The sequence below is a fragment of the Gigantopelta aegis genome, chromosome 6 (genome assembly GCF_016097555.1).
Source record: "Gigantopelta aegis isolate Gae_Host chromosome 6, Gae_host_genome, whole genome shotgun sequence".
Classification (NCBI taxonomy): Eukaryota; Metazoa; Mollusca; class Gastropoda; order Neomphalida; family Peltospiridae; genus Gigantopelta; species Gigantopelta aegis.
In genome coordinates, this window is record NC_054704.1 from 67,132,145 (window position 1) to 67,156,152 (window position 24,008).

The 24,008-nt window shown below is 35.9% G+C and overlaps 1 protein-coding gene across 1 annotated transcript; it reads right to left on the reverse strand.

The window, feature by feature from the left end:
• Positions 1 to 3,920: 3,920 nt before the first annotated feature.
• LOC121375447 (GH3 domain-containing protein-like) lies at positions 3,921 to 22,945 on the reverse strand. The gene is made up of 8 exons (XM_041502911.1): positions 22,841 to 22,945; positions 16,591 to 16,635; positions 13,611 to 14,672; positions 12,337 to 12,536; positions 11,537 to 11,664; positions 10,237 to 10,391; positions 7,845 to 7,948; positions 3,921 to 4,820 (listed from the first exon to the last, which is right to left on the reverse strand). The coding sequence occupies exons 2-8, from the start codon at positions 16,604 to 16,606 to the stop codon at positions 4,602 to 4,604; spliced, it is 1,884 nt and encodes a 627-aa protein (XP_041358845.1). The 5' UTR covers positions 16,607 to 16,635; positions 22,841 to 22,945; the 3' UTR covers positions 3,921 to 4,601.
• Between the last annotated feature and the right edge of the window lie 1,063 nt (positions 22,946 to 24,008).

The following is a 24,008-nucleotide window of genomic DNA, read 5'->3' on the forward strand; positions in this document are numbered from 1 at the left end:
AAGACTTCCATTCCATATTGCATTCACGTCAGTTGACTTGAAACTGCATGAAATGGACTTAAAATGGAATGTGTGACTGAGTAAAGAAGTCCTGAACTGATTTTGTTCATACTTCAAAACTAGCAAATGTTAAGTTTGTTCTGTAATGTACCATACTAATACAAGATAAAGTGAAAAAAACATACAAAAGTAGAAAAATAGCATTTAATTAACAATATTGCTGTCATGGCACGTAAATATGATGACCAACATATTCCACAAGACTGAAGAAGAGACGGACTACAGCTGTTAGGGACAGAAAACTCGAGAAATAAAAATGTACACAAATTCTGTGGCTATTTTTGCACATCTTTTTAAACCTTTTCTTCCCGTCCACAATCAATGTAAAAAAACCCGAATAATTAAATTTAAAAAATAAAGTTTAAGAATAAAATGTAATAATGTAAGATGCACATTCTTTTTAAGATTTAGTTGAACAATAATACAGAAACTACAAATGTCGGTATAACTTTTTACCACCAGTATGAGTTCAAAAATGCTATAGAAAACTTACTGTTACTGTGGTCCAAGCAATTACATGGCTGAAAATGGTAATAATGGAACAAAAATTTAAAGAATTGCAAAACAACTATGTCCGATATCTGAAATGATCTATACAATAGGTCAAAATAAGTAATATCTCCAGTACAAAATGGAAGAGAAAGCTAACAACCAATACCCGGTAAGTCACAATTTTACTCAAAATTAATGTAACGATTTAAAATAAAACCAGAATCGTATTACATTCACTAGTCTGTACTGACAGTTCAATGGTCTTCTAGAGCTGACGTCATTCTGTCCTATGTTTTACTAATTCAAAATACAAATGGACACACAGTTAAAATTAAGACAGTTTTGATAAAAATGTGAATTTCTGCTATCAAGATTGTAAACTGCTAATTCTCATTGTCATTTTTATAAGCAAAAAAACTCCAAACTTTCTATTTGTAATGATAACTGTTGACACATTAATGAACAAATACTTTCCCAAACAGTTGGCAATAAAAAGCAGTTTGGCAATAAGATACAGAAGGCAACTTTAGAACTATATTTTTCAAGTATTCTTTGCACAGTTCATGTGTATTTTCAAAGATTTTTTTGCAATTATTATAATGTAATAATATAGAGCTTCAAGCACAAATTGCTAATCTGTACTCATGTTATTTTAATATTTCTTTCTTTTTTTAACCAGTTATCATTTTCCATGACCCAACTTCAGATTTCATGACTTGCCTGGCCAGAAAAATGTCATAAATTTCAAATTTCATGACTTAATGAATACACTACTAATGAATTTTAAGTACAGACCTGATAATGTTGCAATTCATCATTATTACAATATGAATGGAAAGTATAAAACACTATAACAAAATATAGCTACATTAAAACACTAACAAACTTCTGTATAAAAATAAATGAGCACCACATGACAATTTTGTATTTAGTAACATACAGTACGATTTTGTTTGCCAAGTTCAACACCCACCAATGCTTGACAAAAACAAATCAAGCCTTTTAGATCTTCCTGCAGTTATTTTCGTAATTAACTGAAACTATTGCAATTTCAACATTTATCAACTGTTGTAAGTGGTCTGTACCAACCAATCCGTTTTCAGTTATACAGTTGGTTAGAACATATATTCGAAAAGATCAGAATGGTTAGAAATAAGCACCTATTGTTATGCAAATTAAAAAACCCACAGATGATTTCAAAACATTTTCATAATCGATACTGTAGAAATAATAATTTTCATGGAAATCAATTATGTATTTCATAATCGATCAACATATCGCTACAACTCAACCAATCAATTTTCAATCATTGCAATCATTGGAACACAACTGCTGAATATTTTCAATTTTACTGAACACATTAAAAACCCCTGATAAAATGTTGTTTTAATTATTAAATGTATCAGCGGTGTCTCACCAATGTTTATCCATACTTTTATTGCATCCAGTCATCGAAACACCCAGGGTTGTTCAAACACATGCCATGAACATGGACCAAACACATTTTTGTCAGCAGTGTTTGAGCTGATATGATTCTACTGTACCTTTAATCTGTGTAAAACAGAAACAGATAGATAATTTGAAAACAAAACAAATGGACAATGATACAGATACGACGGGTAGGGTAAACTGATCTTGAGTTGAACATGATTGTGAGTCTGACAACTTTGAAGTTGTATTTCTATGGTTTTATATACAAAGAATAAATAACCTATAAAGTTTAGCTATAGAACATCTACAATTTGTAATTCGTTTGGACTTTTTATGTGATTACACTTGTTTAGTTTTTTAACACTAGAAGAGAGCAACCACAGCAGTTTTGTGTCTCTTTCTCTGATGATAATCATGAAATTAGTTCAGTATTCTAAAAGGAAAAAAGAAAGAAATGTTTTATTTAACGACGCACTCCAACACATTTTAATTACGGTTATATGGCGTCAGACATATGGTTAAGGACCACACAGATATTGAGAGAGGAAACCCGCTATCGCCACTTCATGGGCTACTCTTTCCGATTAGCAGCAAGGGATCTTTTATATGCACCATCCCACAGACAGGATAACACATACCATGGCCTTTGATATACCAGTCGTGGTGCACTGGCTGTTACGAGAAATAGCCCAATGGGCCCACTGACGGGGATCGACCCCAGACCGACCGTGCATCGAGCGAGCGCTGTACCACCGAGCTATGTCCCGCCCTCTAAAAGAAACACAACTAATAAGTATTTTGGACAAACATTTATTTTGAAGATATTTGTATAGATGTAGATCATTTAATTTTATTTGAAACTAACCATGTCACCAATTTTTAGTCAGATAGTTCAAATTTGTGTGTTTATCATAGTCATTATCTGAATCAATATAAAGTATTATTCCTAGCAAGGAATATAATGGGAACTATAAGGAAAATAAAGACCCACTGTCTTTAACCATTATGCAGTTGGGTTTTATTATCAATTGAAATATTTTTGTTTGTACTTCGGCGTTTTCCCTAGTAATTTAGCAAGGCATGGTAGACAGAACACTTTTGGGCCATTTTAACCATTTTCAGGGCACTTTATTTTTCCGATTAAAGACAAAAAAATTAATTGAAATAAAAATAAATGTAATTAATGTGCTTGCTTTTAATAAATGAATGGCAAAATATATAACAAGGATACTTTATTAATTAATAATACATTTTCCATGTTTTATAAAGACAATTTTAGAATTAATCATTGAAAAAAGCTAGTTTAATCTCAGGGCACAGTAAGGTGCTGATTAAGGCAAGATGGCGCTAGACTATTGAGGCATGATGCTGCACCATGCTCAAACAAGCTAGGGAAAACACTATACTTACATGCTACCTACTAAATGAATTCCAATTTTACTGAAATGGTTATTTTTCACTCTAAAGGAGAACAAGATCTGTGAAAACAGGCCACATTGTCAGACTTAAAAACAAATGTGTCGGAGTCATTGTTGAATTTTTAAATTGTCATATTTTGCACCATATTTGGCTAATACAGTGCTTATTTATAATTAAGAAGAAAAAAGAAGAGAAGTTTGTTTTGTTTAACGACACAAATAGAGCACATTGATTTATTAATCATCGGCTATTCGAAAGAAAGAAATGTTTTATTTAATGACGCACTCAACACATTTTATTTACGGTTATATGGCGTCAGATATATGGTTAAGGACCACACATATATTGAGAGAGGAAATCCGCTGTTGCCACTTCATGGGCTACTCTTTTCGGCTATTCGATGTCAAACATTCAACAATTCTGACATTGTCTTAGAGATGAAACTTGATACATTTTTTCATCAATAGCAAAGGATCTTTTATAATGTACCATCCCACAGACAGGACATACCATGGCCTTTGATATACCAGTCATGGTGCACTGGCTGGTATGAAAAATAGCAGGGATTGATCCCAAACCTACCATGTATCAAGCGATCGCTTTACCACTGGGCTACGTCCCAACTCAAAACAAAAATAGATCTATGGAATACCAGCTATGGTACATAGTGATCATTTAATGCACCAAACACAATAAACTAACTGTGATGTAAAACACCAAGGTTGTCCGACTCGTGATCAGTTTACCCTATAAACTCTCTGTATAAAAGAAAATACCTTAAATAGGAGGCAAACCTTCAAGTCAATAATATTAAACCACAAAAAAATACAATACACACTAATATTTTATATTAGCATACAAGCAATTTTAGTGAAAATAGGTGATTAAGTTGACCAGGCCATGTACTTAATATTAAACCTTAAAGTCTAGACTCGAGACTGAAAACAGTCTTGCCTATACAAACAGCATGTACTTAAAATCTGTAGACTGCACTAAGTCTTGTGTCCGGACTGCCAAGTTTTATAAGCGCAGGCCCATTAGTATAATCTTAACTTGTTCAAGAGATATTGGAACAAAAGAGAAACCACACATTTTTGATGCACCAAACAATAGTTTGGATATTAAGACACTTTTTTTCTTCTTCTCAATACAACAAAATGTCTTGTATAGATCTAGCAACTGCACTTCGAAGAGATGAGTTAGGTGATCAGATCCATGAGGAATTTGATGTGTTCTTTTTTCTTGAGGACTCTCGGCACCTTGTACTGGTTGGGCGACGCCGAGGTGCTCTCGATCATGTGCCGTCTCAGGGCCTGGAATGAGCCGGGTTTCAGGATGTACACCTTCATGCCACTAATGCTGCCTTTCTTTCTGAACGATGAGTACACATACGACTGTGAACACAGCGTGTCATCAAGCTGCAACAGAGTAATGAACAAGTTTAAAACACAAAGTAATCTGCTGTTCAACTGCAGCAATGATTTTAACCTGTATATATCAAAAGTGTGTTTTGTTTAACGACACCACTAGAGCACACTGATTTATTAATTATCAGATATTGGATGTCAAACATTTGGTAATTTTGACATATAATCTTAGAGAGGAAACCCGCCACATTTTTCATTAGTAGCAAAGGATCTTTTATATGCACCATCCCACAGACTTTGATATACCAGTCATGGTCCACTGGCTAGAACAAGAAATAGCCCCAATGGGTCCACCGACAGGGATCGATCCTAAACCGTGCATCCAGCGAATGCTTTACCACTGGGCTATATCCCACCCGTGTATATATCAAAGTCTGTGGTATGTTCTATCCTGTCTGTGGGAAGCCAGATACATGGTTGGTCTTGGATTGATCCCCATCGGTCGGCCCACTGGGCTATTTCTTGTTCCAGCCAGTGCACCATGGCTGGTATATGCTATCCTGTCATTGGGATGGTGCATATAAAAAATCCCTTGCTGCAAATGGAGAAATATGTAGCGGGTTTCCTCTCTATGATAATATTATAAAATTACCAAAGTTTGGACATCCAATAATAAATAAATCAATGTGCTCTAGTGGTGTCGTTAAGCAAAACAAACTTTAACTTTAGCTTTGATAATTACCTATTCTCATAAACTGTTGAAACAAGGCAATACATAAACTTAACACTTACAACAGTCTACTAGTCAACTACAAATTGTGAAGCATAAACATAAAACACATTTTGCAATCTACTGTTCAGCTGTACAAACAAACTTAAAACATAGAGAACAGTGTCTGCTATTCTGAGTATTCAGCTGCAGTCATACTCAGAAAATAACATTTGCCAACAGGGCGGTACCTAGTGTGAGGGCAGTTGCCCTGAGAATGCTTGTGTATGTTTACCAGCCTTGGTGGCGTCATGATTAAGCCATCGGACATAAGGCTGGTAGGTACAGTGTTCACAGCCCGGGACCGGCTCCCACACACAGCAAGTTTTAATGACTCAATGGGTAGGTGTAAGACAGAGTTCGACAAATCTGCTAGCCCGACATCCGTGGCTAGTGGTTTTTAAGTTCGGGCTAGTGAGAAACGCGGGCTAGTGGTTTCCCAACCCCTCTCCTTATCGCTTGATCGTGTGGGTTTTTTTTTCTTTCTTTTTCTCTCTGCTGAAATTTCGTTTAATAAATTTGATTGTGACGTTTGTCATAGAATAATATCAACAACACCATCAGTATATAATAATAATCCACTTGAACTAGGTCTGCAAACTGCAGTAACGTGCCATCTCAACATCATCACAGTTACAGCATGCATTGTTTACTTTTCCCTTTCAAGTTTCTGGCACAGGAAATAAGTCTAATGACATGCGTGTTTTGACTGGTTGGACACGTCACGTGGTAGTTAATCTCGCACATAATTATGTTTTAGGCTAAGAACTTGGAAATCACCAATCGCGACAACAGGTTAATCTCAATCAAGTAAACCCCAGTTATGCTTTGAATTTCAGTGTTTGTTTTATTTACCTATTGTTTTCTAATTTAACACTTCGCTTACATATGGTTATCGGCAACCAGGAAAACAATTTACTTTAATGGTAACCGCACATGCAATGACTCGGCTTGGCCTATTACGTTTGGATAATGCCTGACAGCTGCCGATACAAGATATCTTTTTTGTTCATCAATTAACAACGGATTAGATGTCGCCATTCTATTCTTTTGATATCGGTCTGACATGGGGTAATGCCCTGTATTTGAGCAATTTTTTCAATTCAATTCATTTTATTAACCGTGAACATTTACAGTTCATCAGTTATACATACAAATACATATACAACAATGACACAATGGAAGGTCTTGGCATGAAAAGGACGCGGAGAATATAAATGCTTTTCTATAGAACTCTGTATATAGACTATTTAACTATCGATTCTAGTCTTTTAAACATTTTGACTATTTAACTATCGATTCTCGTCTTTTAAACATTTTGGACAGATATTTCCCTAATTTACATAAATCATTTACATTGTTAGTTGATAGTAATTCTATCAATTTAAACATAGATGGATGGATTCTATAATATTTCTTGATATATAAAATTCTATAATCACTGAAAAAGGGACAACATAATATCATATGAAACTCGTCCTCAATTTCACCTATTTTACACAAGACACACAATCGTTTAGATCTACTTATGTTATGATGGCGTCCAACTTCAATAGCTAAACTATGTGATGATAATCTTATCTTTGTAATACATTTTTTATATAGACTTGGAATAGGTTTCATCAGGTAATTTTGTAAAATAAGCTCTTTTACTAAACATGTCCAGGGGCCCATTAAGATCTTGCTTACACTGGTCCATAATTCTCAGTTTTATTAATAACAAATGAAAATTATAGTTTACACCACAGTTCATATAAACCTAATGAACACAGTATTTGCCTTATTTGTCTTGCCCAGTTATTACCTGTATCACATTTTGATCTAAGTTCCACATATGCAGAGTACAAGATACAATTCTTTGTGTTCAATAATTTAAACCAATATTTTATCATACGGTACTTACGAGTATACAAAGGGGGATATCTACCTAATTCAAAATATAACATATTAGTAGTAGTGGAACTTTTAACATTTAGAATATTCTTACAAAATTCTATGTGTAAATTCTCTATTGAGTTTGCCTTGTAAAAGCCAAGATAGCAGAGTTGTGTGCCCAGGACAGCATGCTTGAACCTTAATTGGATATAAGCACAAAAATAAGTTAAAATGAATGAATGTGTATGTTTATGATAGAAATAAACAAACATATTCTCTCTCTCTGTCCATCCGTCCCCCTCCCTCTCCCACCCACCCAACTCTCTCTCATTTTCACACACACACACACACACACACACACACACACACACACACACACACACACACACACACACACACACACACTCTTGCACTTCTCTGTCAGTTCTTACCATATCTTTTTCTTTATCTGAAAGAGACAAACTGGTGTCACCACTTTCATTATCTAACTCTAATTCTAGGAATACATAGTAACAGGGAGCCGGACTACCACAACCTGAAAAAGAAGAAAGACAATCAATTATATCCTGCAATCACTACAGTGAAACCTCCCAAGACTGGACCCTCTATAAACCGGAATTCATTAGAAACCGGATTTTTTTACAGTCCCTTTTTAAAAACCAAAACAGAACTTAACCTCTCTAAACCGGATCCCTCTTACAACCAGACATTTGTCTTGGTCCCATGGGTGTCCGGTTTAGAGGGGTTTCACTGTATATACCGGTACATTGGTGATGTATCATGACTAGATAAATTTCTATATTTTCGGTGACATACAATCTCATAGAACAACTAAAACATGTCAAAATTCAACTTTAGACAAATGTTTTCCCATGACCATCGCTTTACTCATAAGGAAGGTAGGATGTAGCCCAGTGGTAAAACACTCTGTGGTGGGCCCTTTTGGCTATTTCTCATATCTAGTACCCCATGACTGGTATATCAAAGTTCGTAGTATGTGCTATCCTGTCTGTGGGATGGTGCAAATAAAACATTCCTTGCTAATGAAATCCGAACCACATTGTTAACAACTATGATCAATTATTCTCCAACCTTTAGTTATCGATAGATTTTTACTCACATTTTGTCCAGACAGAAATTGTGAAAATACCATTACAATGACACAAATTCCACATACTAGATTATAAACCATAAAACAACTAAGATCTCCTAGGACAAAAAGCATGCAGTTTTTCGCCGTCTACCGTTTTACATTTTTTTTATGGAATACACTTCAACAGGGGTGGAAGCTTCAGAAGTATGCGACATAATTAATGCCATCATCACGATTGCTTTTATACCATAACGCATGTTATGACATTGTTAGATTATGTCACATCATTTCACCCCTCTTGAAAAATATTCCATAAAAAGGCAAAATGGCAGCCAGCACTAAATTATATGCTTTTTGCCCTATGCATTCTCAGCGAAGTTGATATAGGGTATTTGGTTATCATCTAGTATGTGGAATCTGTGTCATTGTAATGTTTTTTCAAGATTTGTCTGTACAAAATGTGGGGGTTTCCTCTCTAAGATAATATGACAAAATTACCAAATGTTTGACATCCAATAGCCGATGATTAATAAATCCATGTGCTCTAGTGATGTCGTTAAATGAAACAAACTTTAATTTTTCTTTATTAAAATACAACTTGAGAAAAATGTTTTCCATGACCTTGACTTTACCCATAACTGATTAGCAACATTGTTACATGCTTAGGTGTATTCTGCAATTAAGGCCAAAAAACACACTAGGTCTGGGTCTGGGGAGTATGGTTCCAGTTCAAAATAAAATGCATTGAATTGAATGTGATGACGTCAACTACAGATCTGGCAAAAGATGTTATAAAACATGCGCTATATTTTTACACTGCCAGATTGGCAGCCACACAATGTTCGAACTGTACTCGTCTATTTAATGTTGATTTTAAATAAAACATTTCCATTTATTTTTCTTAATAACAAACAGGAAAGGTATATATTAATCAATGTGGATTTCCCATACTTATTGTTGATGTTTACAGAAGTAAATTTATCTAAAGATATGAACGTATTAATATATACTGATGGAAAGAAATAAGGGAACACATCGAATTGTAGACCAAATGTAATTCACTACTAGCATAGTAATGTCTGTATTTCATACTAAGTTGTAATACGGGATTGAATGTCTGTAGTGTTGAATGTGCTGCCTATATGTTCCCAGTCAACTTCTGACAACATGAATTGATTTTTGATACAGTCATTATTTCTTGTTGCTATCTGTGTGATCCTTTATTTATTTCCATCAGTATATATTGAAAACAATTAACAGTTACAGACCCAGAAGTCAATATATACCAGACATGACGTCTTTTACACACTTGTCAGACCCAGACCCAGACCCGGTGTGTTTTGGGCCTAAGTGTGGTTTCAGATTTTACCACGAGGGAGTTGTGTAAGGTACCACAATTATTGTTTTATGTCAAGTGGTTCGGCTGCAATTTTATCTCTATACAATCCAGTGCTTACCTCTGTTTGACATCTAATAGCTGAACTTTATTTTTGTACTTGGGTGTCATTAAACATTGAACAATTCATTCTATACAATCCATGTTTGGTTCAAACTGGGGGGATGGGTGGGTGTTTGGAGGCTGAGGGGCTAAATGGAAAAAACATTCACCTTCTGCTTCTCTCCTTGGATAGATTGTGGAATAGGACTAGTGGTAAGTAGTTAACTTTTAAACCTGAGATATTAACATCAGTGTTACCAAAAGGAATTACTACTTTCTAAACAACAAGAACCTGATTTCATCCCAGCATCCTCGGCATATATGCATTCTGTGCAGCTGTAGTCAATAAGCTTTCTCCCTGGCCACTTGGGGACTGTGCTTGTAAGAGCGGTGTAGAAAGTAGCTTCAGATGTCTTCTCACCCCGAACACTTAGAAACTGACCCTGTCTGAAAAGTAATAAAAACAATTTAAGCCTGTCTGAAAAAATATTACAATCTGAGTAGAAAGTAGCTTCAGGTATCTTCTCAGCTCAAACTGACTGTCTAAAAATAATGCAATTAATTTAAGCCTATCACATAAAAGAAGCTTTATCTTAGTCAAATATATTTTTTCGAAAAAAAAAACCTGAAGAGCAAACACAAGAACGTATGAAAGTTGAGAGTGAAGGAAAAAGAAGAAGTTGAGGTCATGTGACTGGAACTAGGAAGGTGTACATCGGAAGATTTAGTAGCCATTCGGCTGTCGGCCTCGGTGGGCGTTGTGGTAGGCCATCGGTCTATAGGCTGGTAGGTACTGGGTTCGGATCCCAGTCGAGGCATGGGATTTTTAATCCAGATACCGACTCCAAACCCTGAGTGAGTGCTCCGCAAGGCTCAATGGGTAGGTGTAAACCACTTGCACTGACCAGTGATCCATAACTGGTTCAGCAAAGGCTATGGTTTGTGCTATCCTGCCTGTCGGAAGCGCAAATAAAAGATCCCTTGCTGCTAATCGGAAGAGTAGCCCATGTAGTAGCGACAGCGGGTTTCCTCTCAAAATCTGTGTGGTCCTTAACCATATGTCTGATGCCATATAACCGTAAAATAATGTGTTGAGTGCGTCGTTAAATAAAACATTTCTTTCTTTCGGCTGTTGAATGTTTGGACCGTAAGGTGGAAAAGGTGGAAAATGCACATGGTCAGAGGTCAGGATAGAGTATAAACAAAAACAAACTATTAATGAGGATTTTATATAAACTTCTCATAACTACATACGTGTATGCTACTGATTTGGTAATGAGTAGGATCAAACAAGTAAACATTTCATGATAAAATGATGGACAAATACTGCACAAATAACAAAGAAGTCAAGATCAACTGTGCAAGTCAGCTATCTTCAGTTTAGAAAATGAATGATACATCAATTCAAAATGAAATTTAAACAAAACATTAATTAATCCAAAGGACATTAATTCATCCATCAATAAGCTTATTTTAGTTATTTACTACCGGTATCTATTAAGACTACAAATTACCAAAACATGTTAAGAAAATTAAAAAAAATTAAAATTTGCGTAATAAATTCCAAATATTATGAAATATATTTCACAAACCTGTACATGAACTTGATAATGGGACACTGGTTGTGAAACCCGGCAACTTTGATGACATCTCCAAAACGGTATCGATACAAACAAGACAAATTGGTCAGAACCATCTCATACACTTCCCCTTCTTTCAACTGAAAAACAAACAAAAAATTAAATTACTAGAGATCACAAAAAATATATATATAGCAAAACATTAATACACAAAATGCCTAAGACCGGACACTTACAATTCTATAGTAAAATAAACTGAAACACACAGGGCTTTGTCCACAATGACTGGCACTGGTTGGACTTGACCAGCACATTTTAAACTGGCTATTTGGTTTCAGATGTATTGCTATTTTCTCACTTGGTCAAGAGATAGAAAATCCACTGCTGCCTGGCCACATAGGCTACACCTACCAAAAACACAGCAAGGAATCTTTTATATGTATTTTCCACAGCCTTTGATGTACAAGTTAGGGGCACTAGTTGGGACAGGATGGGAAAATCAAGTCCATCAAGATTGATTGATGCTGCAACTGACTCCCATCTCAGGCAAGTGAGCTACATCGTGCCACTTTAAAAAATACCCCCCCACCCAGGGCTAGCTCTGGCACTTACCAAGTTTGCCAGTTGTGAATATTAAAAACAATTGGCATTTTCATTTTAATTTGGTGAAACAATTTTATGTAATAACTGAAATGTTTTTTTTTTTTTACAAAATAACTGGATTTCTGAAATTTGTGAAGTTTAGTAGATAATTTGATGAAATGTTCTGATCATCCAGAGCCAGCCCTCCCCCCTCCTCCCCCTGATAGTACCTGATGCATGAGCAGTGTGTCTGGCTGTGGCTGGTCTGTAATCTCTATCGGAATGAACTCAAAGAACTGGGCAGATGGTACTAGCAGGTACTGACTCGGTAGTCGAGGCCAGATGTTGACGCCCAGCAAACCTTCTGTAGCTGCATACAGTGGGGAATACAAAGGAATGCCATGCAAGTATGTTTCCCTCAGCTTTTCTCCTACAAATATATAATTGAAAAGTCCAGCATTAATTTTCGTACATATGGATACTTGTATTACAATCATGTAACAATGACAACAGTTCTTCCACTTCATATTATCTAAATTGTCTAAGAAATAGTAGAAATGTTAAATACCCACATCAGATCTGTAGTTAATAATATCAGGTAATGATAAATACCCTCACCAGATCTGTGGTTATTAATATCAGGTAATGTTAAATACTCTCACCAGATCTGTGGTTATTAATATCAGGTAATGATAAATACCCTCACCAGATCTGTGGTTATTAATATCAGGTAATGTTAAATACTCACATCAGATCTGTGGTTAATAATATCAGTTAATGTTAAATACCCTGACCAGCTCTGTGGTTATTAATATCAGGTAATGTTAAATATCCACACCAACTCCGTAGTTAATAATATCAGGTAATGTTAAATACCCGCACCAGTTCTGCAGTTAATAATATCAGGTAATGTTAAATATCCACACCAGCTCCGTAGTTAATAATATCAGGTAATGTTAAATACCTGCACCAGTTCTGCAGTTAATAATATCAGGCAATGTTAAACACCCACACCAGCTCCATAGTTAATAATATCAGGTAATGTTAAATACTCACACAAGCTCTGTAGTCAATATTAGGTAATGTTAAATACCTGCACCAGTTTTGTGATTTATAATATCAGGTAATGTTAAATACCTGCACCAGTTCTGTGATTAATAATATCAAATAATGTTAAATACCCACATCAGTTCTGTGATTAATAATATCAGGTAATGTTAAATACCTGCACCAGTTCTACGATTAATAATATCAAATAATGTTAAATACCCACACCAGTTCTGTGATTAATAATATCAGGTAATGTTAAATACCCACACCAGTTCTGTGATTAATAATATCAGGTAATGTTAAATACCCCCACCAGATCTGTGGTTAATAATATCAGGTAATGTTAAATACCTGAACATGTCCATAATTCTAAATTACTTCCACTGAAAAAACCCAAAACCGATATAGTATTCAAAAGAATTTTGTAGGTTAACAGTATTAGTGACCATCATACCATACAACTGGAATGTGCCTGTGTCAGCCCCAATAGCACAAACACAACATGGCCAAATTCTTGATCCCAATCCCACAATCCCTCCCAGCATTGCTGACTTTAGTTCTTCAGCTCTTGCTGGATCAGGTGTTAAAACTTTCTGCAGCCCCTGTCTTATGTTATCATCAATATTCAGAGACAAACTCAGTGTTCCAGTTTCAATGTCATGCAAGAGGTCTGTCCAGTTGTGCTCCATTGTTCGAAATGCATTGAAGACCAAGGACGAGAAATTGGCTTCCATCATACCAAGATGTCTGTTTTTGAGACTGAACAGTAGATGAATGTACAAAGCATCGGGTTCACTCATAATCTCATAGGCTACTTTCGGCGATGAATACAGGTGCAGAATGGCCTTCGAGTTAGAAGGGGATGATGAATTCGGACCAATTGGAATGCCAGCTTCACATTCTCTCCATTTCGGATTGTAAAATATTTTAAAGCTCTTAAGAAGCTGTTTAGCGAATCCAAATTCTTTGGCCATCTTCTGACTGACAATGGCTATACCGTCAGTCAAGAACAAAAAACTTTGTCTCTTAAGCATTGGTAATATGTTACTTTTCCCTGAGGTGCCCGACGTGACGGAGAACACTACGGGCTGTTCAGCAGTGAGAATGTTCACCTCCCCCTTCATCATGCGCTCAATGTATGTCTCGTAATGGCTGTATCGGGTCAGAGGGTGCGCCTTTATGAAATCTTCCACCGACTTGATGTCACAGAACTTGTACTGTTTTCCGTACTCCGTGTTTTCGTTAAATCGAATCTGATTGAGCAAGACGTCTTTCTGAACCTGAGCGATATTTTTGGTCTTCCTCTCCAACCGTCCCACCATGAAGTAGCTCAGCCATATCGGTATGTTCTGCGCCACATAATGCCTAGATGCTGCGACAAATGACTGGTCCTTCAGAACGCGTCTCCGCTGAATATCCACAAGGATGAATCCCATGATGCCGACGATGACGAGAGATAAGTAAGGCACCCAGTATAAAACAAGAAGTCCCAGGATGCCAGCAACGGCAAGCAATACTGAAAACAAAGAGAGAAATAATATAAATGTAAAAGGTCATTTTTATTTTTTTTATATGTTTTATTTAACAATGCACCCAACACATTTTATTTACGGTTATATGGCATCAGACATATGGTTATGGACCACACAGATATAGAGAGAGGAAACATGCTGCCACCACTTCATGGGCTACTCTTTTTGATTAGCAGCAAGGGTTCTTTTATATGCACCATCCCATAGACAGGATAGTACATACCACGGCCTTAGTCGTGCACTGGCTGGAACAAGAAATAGCCCAATGGGCCCAGTGATGGGAATCGATCCCAGACCGACTGCGCATCGAGTGAGCGCTTTACCACAGGGCTACCTCCCGCCTCTAATGACACCACTAGAGCACATTGATTAATTAATCATCGGCTATTGGTTGTCAATCATTTGGTAATTTGGTACGTCTTAGAGAGAAAACCTGCTAGTTTTCCGATAGTAGCAAAGGTTCTTTTATATGCACTATCCCACAGACAGGATAGCATATTCCATGGTCTTTGATATATCAGTCGTGGTAGTCTCAGAAAATACCCACAACATTTTTCCATTAGCCAAACTTTCCCATTGGCTAGATTAGTGGCTGTACATATGGTTACCACAGCATTTGATGTACCAGTCATGGGGAGGGGGTTACTGGTTGGAATAGGAAAAACCCTGAACCCATTGAGAACAATAAATTCTACAATCCATCACACCTCAACTAGTGTCCCTATTTTATTTTTGTGGTCAATTCCCGGCTTTATGTGTAACAGAATGTTATATAGTAAACAATAATTACACATGGATGTATTGATTTTTGTTTATGTGTAACCTATTATATCCAAGTAAAAGGTGCTCCAAATTCTGCATGTACAAAAACAGGTTAAGTAAAATTAAATCTGTGCAAGCAAGGTGCGAATGAAATGGTCGTTCTCGCAATTTTCAGAGGCATGTACATTACTAATTATCAAATGGCTTAATAAGTATTTCTTTATCATGTAAACAAATTACTTTATTTATCTTTTTCAAATATATTAAAGCCGCACACCCTAGTTCCATCCAGCGAAAATAAATTATAATTTGGTTAATCTACAAACCTGTAACACACTTAGATCACGTTTTTTTTATCAAATGGAGTGAAAAAGCAGGTTTTATATGTCCCAATTGCTTGAAATAATTTTGAAAGTTAGTATTCTGATGTCACTGGTAGATGTCGCTCGAAGCACAACAATGCCTACGTCACGAAAAATTTCACAGACTTGGGGTGCGTTCTTTTCACCTCTCCTGGACATGTTCCAACTGTTCTGTCCTGGTTGTATCCCCTCTCCAGATATCGTAGGACTTAGCAAAATTATTGGTTTTAAGGGTTTGTAACAAATCGGATGTTGATTGCGCGAACCGTGCACGAGAAAATAAACCGAACCAAAATGATAACGGTCACGTGGTATACCAATGTCTGTGACATTGAAATGGAAATAATCCTGTCTAAAAATAGATTAGACCGTGTCTGCTCAACGTTTTTTTCTCAAACGTGCGTCCGTTTTTCAGAAATACGAAAAATGCATTTTGTGGTATTACAAACACCAGGATTACCAGGATTACCAAAAAACACTTCAGGTGAATGGAAATGTATATTCTAAATAATAAACGGTAAGTAAAATGCAATTTTATTTGTGAAAAAATGGATTTAATAGCGAAAAACAACGCCGTAATGGTTAACAACTAGCCGTAACTAGGGTGTGTCCCTTTAAACAGTAATCATAAGTTTCATTTATCAAAAATGTCAATTATAAAAAACATCTACAATGAATGTGAAAGTAGAAAACAAATTCTTGGCCTGTATTAAATGCTTACAATAATAATAATAACCATTTGAAACTACATACTGAAAAAGTTTTTATGACAACTTACCTCTAAATTTCATCATACTGTAGTCGGTAGCATTAATTATTAAGCCTGGAAGAAAAGAACAGGGTAATTAAAATATATGAAGGACAAAGAAAATAAATGGATGTTACCAGACAACAGAATATTGTTAATTACTAATTGGCCAACAGGCGTCACCCATAGTAATATACCAGTACTAAACTTAGAGCTGGGCGGTATACCGTATATATCCTGCTTGGTATTGGTATCATGTCAATACCGATTTACCGTACTGAGCAAATTTCAAAATCCAGAAATTTCGGTATTGAAAAATGTTATCCGCTATTTAGCACTAACAATATATCTGACGAACACAAAACAGCTGAAAAGAAGAGAAAGATGAGGGCCGAATTATATTTTATTTACATGAAATTAGCGGGTGAGATTTAACTCGGGCATGCATTTCATGCAGCGTATACCAAAATTAAAAATACCGCTCGATATCGGTATTTTATCAATACCGCTCGATATCAGTATTTTATCAATACTGCTCGATATCGGTATTTTATTAATACTGCTCAATATCAGTATTTTATCAATACCGAATACTGTACAGATACCAAGGTAAATCACTCCAAAAATACTGATATCGAACCTGAAATTATAATACCATCATACTGTAGTCAGTAGCATCTAAGCAAACACAAAAATAAAACAATCCCATGCTGAATCATCCCTGATACTGAGAGGATAGAATTATATACAAGCAAAGAATAAACCTGGCGATCAATTGTGGCAAACTGACAGATAAACAACGCTTTATTTTCTTAAAATTTTACACAATTCCACTTTGATTCTCACAACTTTACATCTTAAAAATCTACGAAAATCCCAGTTGTTTTAAGAACCTTAAATTACAGCATACTATATCATTCAGAATTTAATGCTAAGGCCTGAAACAAACTAGGTATTTCCAGTTTCCCGACCTACCCTAATTTGATGTAGCGACCCTGAAAATGTTTTGAAGCAAGCAAAAAAAAAAAAAAAAAAAAAAAAACGATTCTTGATTTTTTGCAATCCAAAACCTAGATTCGGAACACCTCGGCTAATTATGGTTCTTCAGTTTAATTTGATTTAAATACAAAAAAATAAAAAAAGTTCCTACCTTCCAACCCTATTTTTGTCAAGAATGAATATTATTCATATTAGCAGCAAGGGATCTTTTATACCGGTATGCACTTTCCCACAGACAGGAAAGCACATATCAGTCTTTGTAACAATGATATACCAGTTGTGGAGTAATGATTGGGATAGGTGAAAAACTTTTTTTCTTGTTTAGAATATCAGTGTCTGTATAAACAAATTGTTTGTAGTCATCCTGTTTGTAGTAGTTAATACCAGATTTTTTTTTTTACCTTCCTGCAATTCCATATGTACAAGAAAATATATTATTATTATGAAAATGAAAAATAACTGCTGCAAAGATTAGCACATTATATTTTTATTTGCTGAATGACGTTGAACATTATTAATGAACTTGAAATCTTGAATTAAAAAATTGTACTATTTATGAAATATGGATTTCAAGAGAAATTACAGCGAGATATGTTATATTGTGAACCGGGCTACCCCATGACTTGTTTTTAAAGGTAGGGTCAACTCAAACAAGAGCCTTATGTTCTCTTTTGCCTCAATGAATTCTTTCATCAAGTCACTATCGTTGCAACCCATAAAGTAATAACCATCCTCTGGACGCTTCAAATAACCCAACATGTTTTGGAAACTGTCCAGAGCCATGGTTTTTACCTTAAGATCACCCTTCTTACCACTATCTTTCAGCTTTCGTAGCTTTCATCAACCTGACTTGTAAAACAACATAAATGACTTGATAGTATAATAAACTATTTAATAAAATATATTTCAATTTGCATCAATAGAACGAAATGGAGTTCTAGTATTTTTCTTTTTAAAAAATCCAAAGAAAAAATGCGTATTATTAGGCCTATTGGTAGGGTATGTTCGAGCAAAAACGACAACTCACGATACCCAAATGATACTTTTCTTTTTTGGGGGACGACGTAATTGGTCAGTTTTGTGATTTTAGATGGGAAAGTCTACTTATTACTTAATCAAGGGTTTTACAGAATTACTTACAGTAATAAAGCAGGATGGCTGATAATGTCCATTACGATTTGAGGGGTATCCGTGCGGTTATCACACAATACCATGTGATCTTAATAAAAGAGGCATGTCTTTTTAGTTTGTCTAGACACAGTGACTGGGGACCATCTAAATACACCTGCCAATCAGAAACCACAGGTACAGGCCACAGAAAGAAAAGACCAATTAACCCAGAAAACACTCCAATTATTATTTCAGTACATGGGTTAATTTATGTACAAAACATAATAAAGTTATTTGAACACTGTGACAATGGTGGTTTATTTTGTATTGAAAAATAATATATAATTGTTGCTGGCTTACTGGGATGGCTATTATTACAGAACATTGTGATGCATCCGCAAAAATCAGGTATGTTTTGTTTCTTCAGTTGCAAGACTAATTCCTGACGTGACACGTTAGGTATTACGTAACCACCAGCTTGCCAAAGGGCGTATTCACTGGGATGGTAAAAAATGGCTGAGCCCGTTATATATAATAGCTGTCACATTTAACCGTTTTGTTAATTAACTATACGATTATACTTGTTGATATTAAGCAATAATGTACATTATGTATCGTTGAATATGCCTACCATCCCAAAAGCCTTGCTTAAGCATCCCTATAACGTCTGCATATGATTGAACCCCTACATCAAAATACTTTTGTTGAATTAAGAAAGAAAACCTTCCCTAAAACAAAGTGCACAAATGGGGAAAAGACAAGCAGACATTCAAAGTATTTTAACAGGGTTGAAAATTAGCAGTCGCCCGGTCGCCTGTGGCGATCTTTATTGGCTACGGGTGACTAAGAATTTTACAAAGGTAGTCCGTTGGGCGACCATCGATTTTAGTGTCTGGCGAGTATGGTACTAGTTAAAAAAGAAACACCGATACTGAATCGAATGTAACAAAACACACCATATCTATGTTGGCGTGAACTACAGATCTGGCAGCAGAAGACACAGAACATGTTCTGTTGACAGCGCCAACATAATTAATAAAGATAAAATTCAAATAAAAACATATTAATTTATTAAATTTTAAACCCATACCATCTCAAATAACATTTTATTGGCGGTAAAAGTGTAGTGTAAATTAAAACAAATATTCTTTACAAATTATCAACAAACTGCATAGGTTAACTCTTTTTTATGTGATACAAGTTTTAAGGCAATTGATGGAACATCCAAGGTAATCTGAATGACACAACCTAGCCCGAGTACTCTGACTGTAAGAGAGCTAGACGGACATTTGGACATAAATACGCTCTCATTACAGTCAGAGACCAAGCTATGTATTTTTTTTTAGCAATTCCCGACAACCAAAAAGTTGGCAAAGATTTCCGCTCTAATACCACAACAATCCTATGTTTGACGTCAAATACATTTACATCGACCATTTTCGAGTTACTTGATTAAAAAAAATTCAGATATTAATCACTAATACACACACTACAGAAAGAAACCCGACAGCACCCACATTCAGCTAAGCTTTGGCAAACTCTGGACAGCAAAATTCTAACTTCGCCGACCTATATCGTGACGTTGCGTCACATGATCGCCCACTCAGCCATTCCATCTTCTAGGGGCCATCTCAAAACGACAATCACAAAAAAAGTTTGTTTTGTGTAACGACACCACTAGAGCACATTAATTCATTAATCATCGGCTACTGGATGTCAAATATTTGGTAATTTTATCACAGTGTTAGAGAGGGAACCCGCTACATTTTATCATTAGTAGCAAGTGATCTTTATAAGCCTATGCACTATCCCACAGACAGGATAGCACATATACCACGGCCTTTGATATACCAGAGTGGTACACATGCAAGCAGGCATACGACTTGTAGATGAAATACTTTTTTGACCTTGAGAAAACATGAATGTAATATTGTTTCTGTGTGAGTATCTGTGTGTGTGTGTGAGTGTGTGTGTACCACTCTCTGTAGCTTTGGTGATTGTCCACAGCCCAGTGGTAAAGCGCTCACTTGATGCGTTGTCAGTCTTCACCCAGTGCACCACGACTGGTATATCAAAGGCTGTGGTATGTGCTTGCTAGATCACTTGCTACTAATGATAAAATGTAGCGGATTTCCTCTCTAACACTATGATAAAATTACCAAATATTTGACATCCAATAGCCAATGATTAATGAATCAATGTGCTCTAGTGGTGTCGTTATTCAAAACAAACTTTTTTTGTGATTGTCGGGCACTTGTCGTTTTGAGACGGCCCCTGGAAGACGGAATGGCTGAGTGGGCAATCATGTGACGCAATGTCACGATATAGGTCGGCGAACTTAGAATTCTGCTGTTCGGAGTTTGCCGAAGCTTAGCTGAATGTGGGTGCTGTCGGGTTTCTTTCTATAGTGTGTGTATTAGTGATTAATATCTGAATTTTTTTTAATCAAGTAACATCAAACATAAGATTGTTGTGGTATTAGAGTGGAAATCTTTGACAACTTTTTGGTTGTCAGCAATTGCCAAACAAATACATAGCTTGGTCTCTGACTGTAATGAGAGCGTGTTTATGTCCAAATGTCCGTCTAGCTCTCTTACAGTCAGAGTACTCGGGCTAGACACAACCGTAATACATGATCTCTGCACAAAGTGGAACAGCCACTCCCGAGGAAATCATTTGCTGGGAATTTCACCCCTCTTGCATCACCACAAAGTTTATTCCATCCCTCTTGCATCGCCACAAAGAGGACTGCCACATCCAGACTAGTTTAGTTTACTAACGCACGCACAGTTGTACATTTAGTCTGTTTCTACTGCATTATCTTTTAACCTCTATTGAAAATGAGATTTAATATGTTTCATTTAATGCTATTTTGTAAAGAAACATATTTATTTATACTGGATTTCATTTTCAATTTTTTTTTTTTGGAGTTGGTATGGGTTCAAACCTTAATAACATGTTTTTATATGAATTTTTACTTTATTCATTATGTCCAACGCCATACAACCGTAAAATAAAATATGTTGAGTGCGTTGTTAAATAAAACATTTCCTTCCTTCCTTATTCATTATGAAGTTAAACGTCAAGTCATTGGTTTTCTTTAACGCAAATGGTTATTATTCAACAAGAAAACACTCTAGTTTTAAGTTCATCTGTGCAGTTAAATTCCAATGTGATAATTGTAGGGCTAGTTGAATTTTGCTACTGGCAACCTTGGTTTTCATGTTAATTTTCAACCTAGTTTTTATACATAAAGAAATGTACATACAGGACCATCATTTTGTACTGTACGCACTATATTATTATTAAATAACGATGTGTAATATTAAACAAACTTAAAGAAATAACAATTTTACACTACTGTCACCGTCAGTCTCATCTGCTTTGCAGATTCATTGCATAAGAGTTTTGGTAACATCATGTGAGACATGTCACTCTTGAAAAACAATATAGCCTGGATTACAGGTTATCTGAAGAATGTCAACATTAGACGGAAAGATATCCGTCTGTTACCCCCCCTCCCCATTATATTGATACATGTATAAAAAGGGAACGTAGCTCACTTTAACCTAAAAAGTAACCTTAACCCTAACCCTAAGTACATGTAAATCTTAACTAACCCTAAACCTACTAACCAAAATGGGTGTGTGTGTGTGTGTGTGTGTGTGTGTGTGTGTGTGTGTGTAACAGTTGCATACTTTACCAATAATAAATTAAACAAGGTAAAACATTATTTCATGCATGTGTGCAGAAACCATTTCTCGATGAGGCCAGTTCATGATTACTCAAGTTTATTTATTGTGTACGAAGCCAAAACAAGTTATAAGGGTGCAAAAGAGTGCTGTTGTCGACCTTCAATAATACTATGATTGAAAAAAATAAATATCAGGATCGTTACACTTAAATACATCAGATGGCTGCAATAAGCATGCACAGTAGCTTATTCTTGTTAATAATGGGATGGTTTTTCCAGGTCAGTGATACTTTTTTTTATTATTATTTTGTTGCACTCATGGCCCTGCCTCAAGCAAGTTCTGAATCCACCTCCGAGTATGCAATAATAATCAGGGGTAAAAAATGCTACCCAAAAATCTTTATACTAATTGTACAATCCATCAAAATAGAACATATCCTTTACAAGTGTATTGTTTATATCGGAATCAATGCATACCTTTTGATAATGAAACATGTTTCGCAGACAGGTAGATCGTAGATCGTAGACCGGTCTTTTGTGATGATTCGCATAAACTGATGCACAGTATTAAAATTATCACTTCCGGTCTGTATAAGTTTTTTTTTGGGGGGGGGTGGGAGGGGGGGGGCCCTCCCCTAATCCAAACAATTTTGTTTATTCATTATTTTTTTGACGAGAATTACCCGACTACAACCTAAAACCTTCGTTTGACAGTCTACCCTCCACCTTGCACACCTTCAACGATTGTAACAGAAAATATGAGGAGGGGGTGGCACGCTCCCTTGTACTGGGCTACGTCCTGCCCCCTCTAGTTACAGACGATGGGAATTATTTTCATGCTTTTGTCCACAATAAGCAGGGGCGTGCGCAGGAAATTTTGCTGGGGGGGTCAAGGTGTCTGGCGAAGCCCGTGGCAGGGGGTCTGGGGAGGGGGGATATAAAAAATTGTTTCGCCTTGAGCAGAAGGGGGGGGGGGGTTCCGACCCCCCAAAGCACACGCCTGATAGGCTACTATATATGTAGTTCACGGGTAAAAACAATTTGGTGATTCAAACCTTCCTAATTCTTAATAGCAAGCATTTCAAAATTAATTAAGTTCCATTCATCACTACTTACTTCGATCTAAAATCGAATTATAAAACACAAAATAATCCATTGCTTCCCTTTACTTTATTTCTTTCACCTTTTTCTGTTTACTTTAATGTTGTTTATCCTCCTTTTCATTCACCTTGATTTATATAATATGTGTATTTTTAAAAATTAAAATGTAAGTTGACCAACTTTATTTTACGAAATGACAATGGACCTTTAAGAGGTAGTAATTCAAATAGGATGGTAGTTAGTTGTCCAAATAGTAATTAGGTAAATTGATATTAAATTACGATACATGGTGCATTTGGCGTTTTTAAAATAAAAGAAAAAACAAAACGCAATTTTAACTGTATGCTCCGTGTAAATTTTGTTAGAAATGTTAACTTTGTCACCAGTGAAAATTAATTTATCGACAGACAACCTTAAAGCATGGAGCACAATTCGTGTACCAATCTACAATATGTTTGGAGTTGTCTCCTCCTTAATGGAGTTTAAACGTGCTGGTAAATGGGTATTTACACGGGTGCCGTGTACATACTCGTTCCGATTGAAA

Excerpts from the sequence above, each read along its gene's own strand:
- LOC121375447 (XM_041502911.1), bottom strand. Across the intron at positions 12,537-13,610 it reads AGGCACATTCCAGTTGTATG|GAGAAAAGCTGAGGGAAACA; the intron begins GTATGATGGTCA and ends ATATATTTGTAG. Across the intron at positions 7,949-10,236 it reads GGATGCTGGGATGAAATCAG|GTTGTGGTAGTCCGGCTCCC; the intron begins GTTCTTGTTGTT and ends CTTCTTTTTCAG.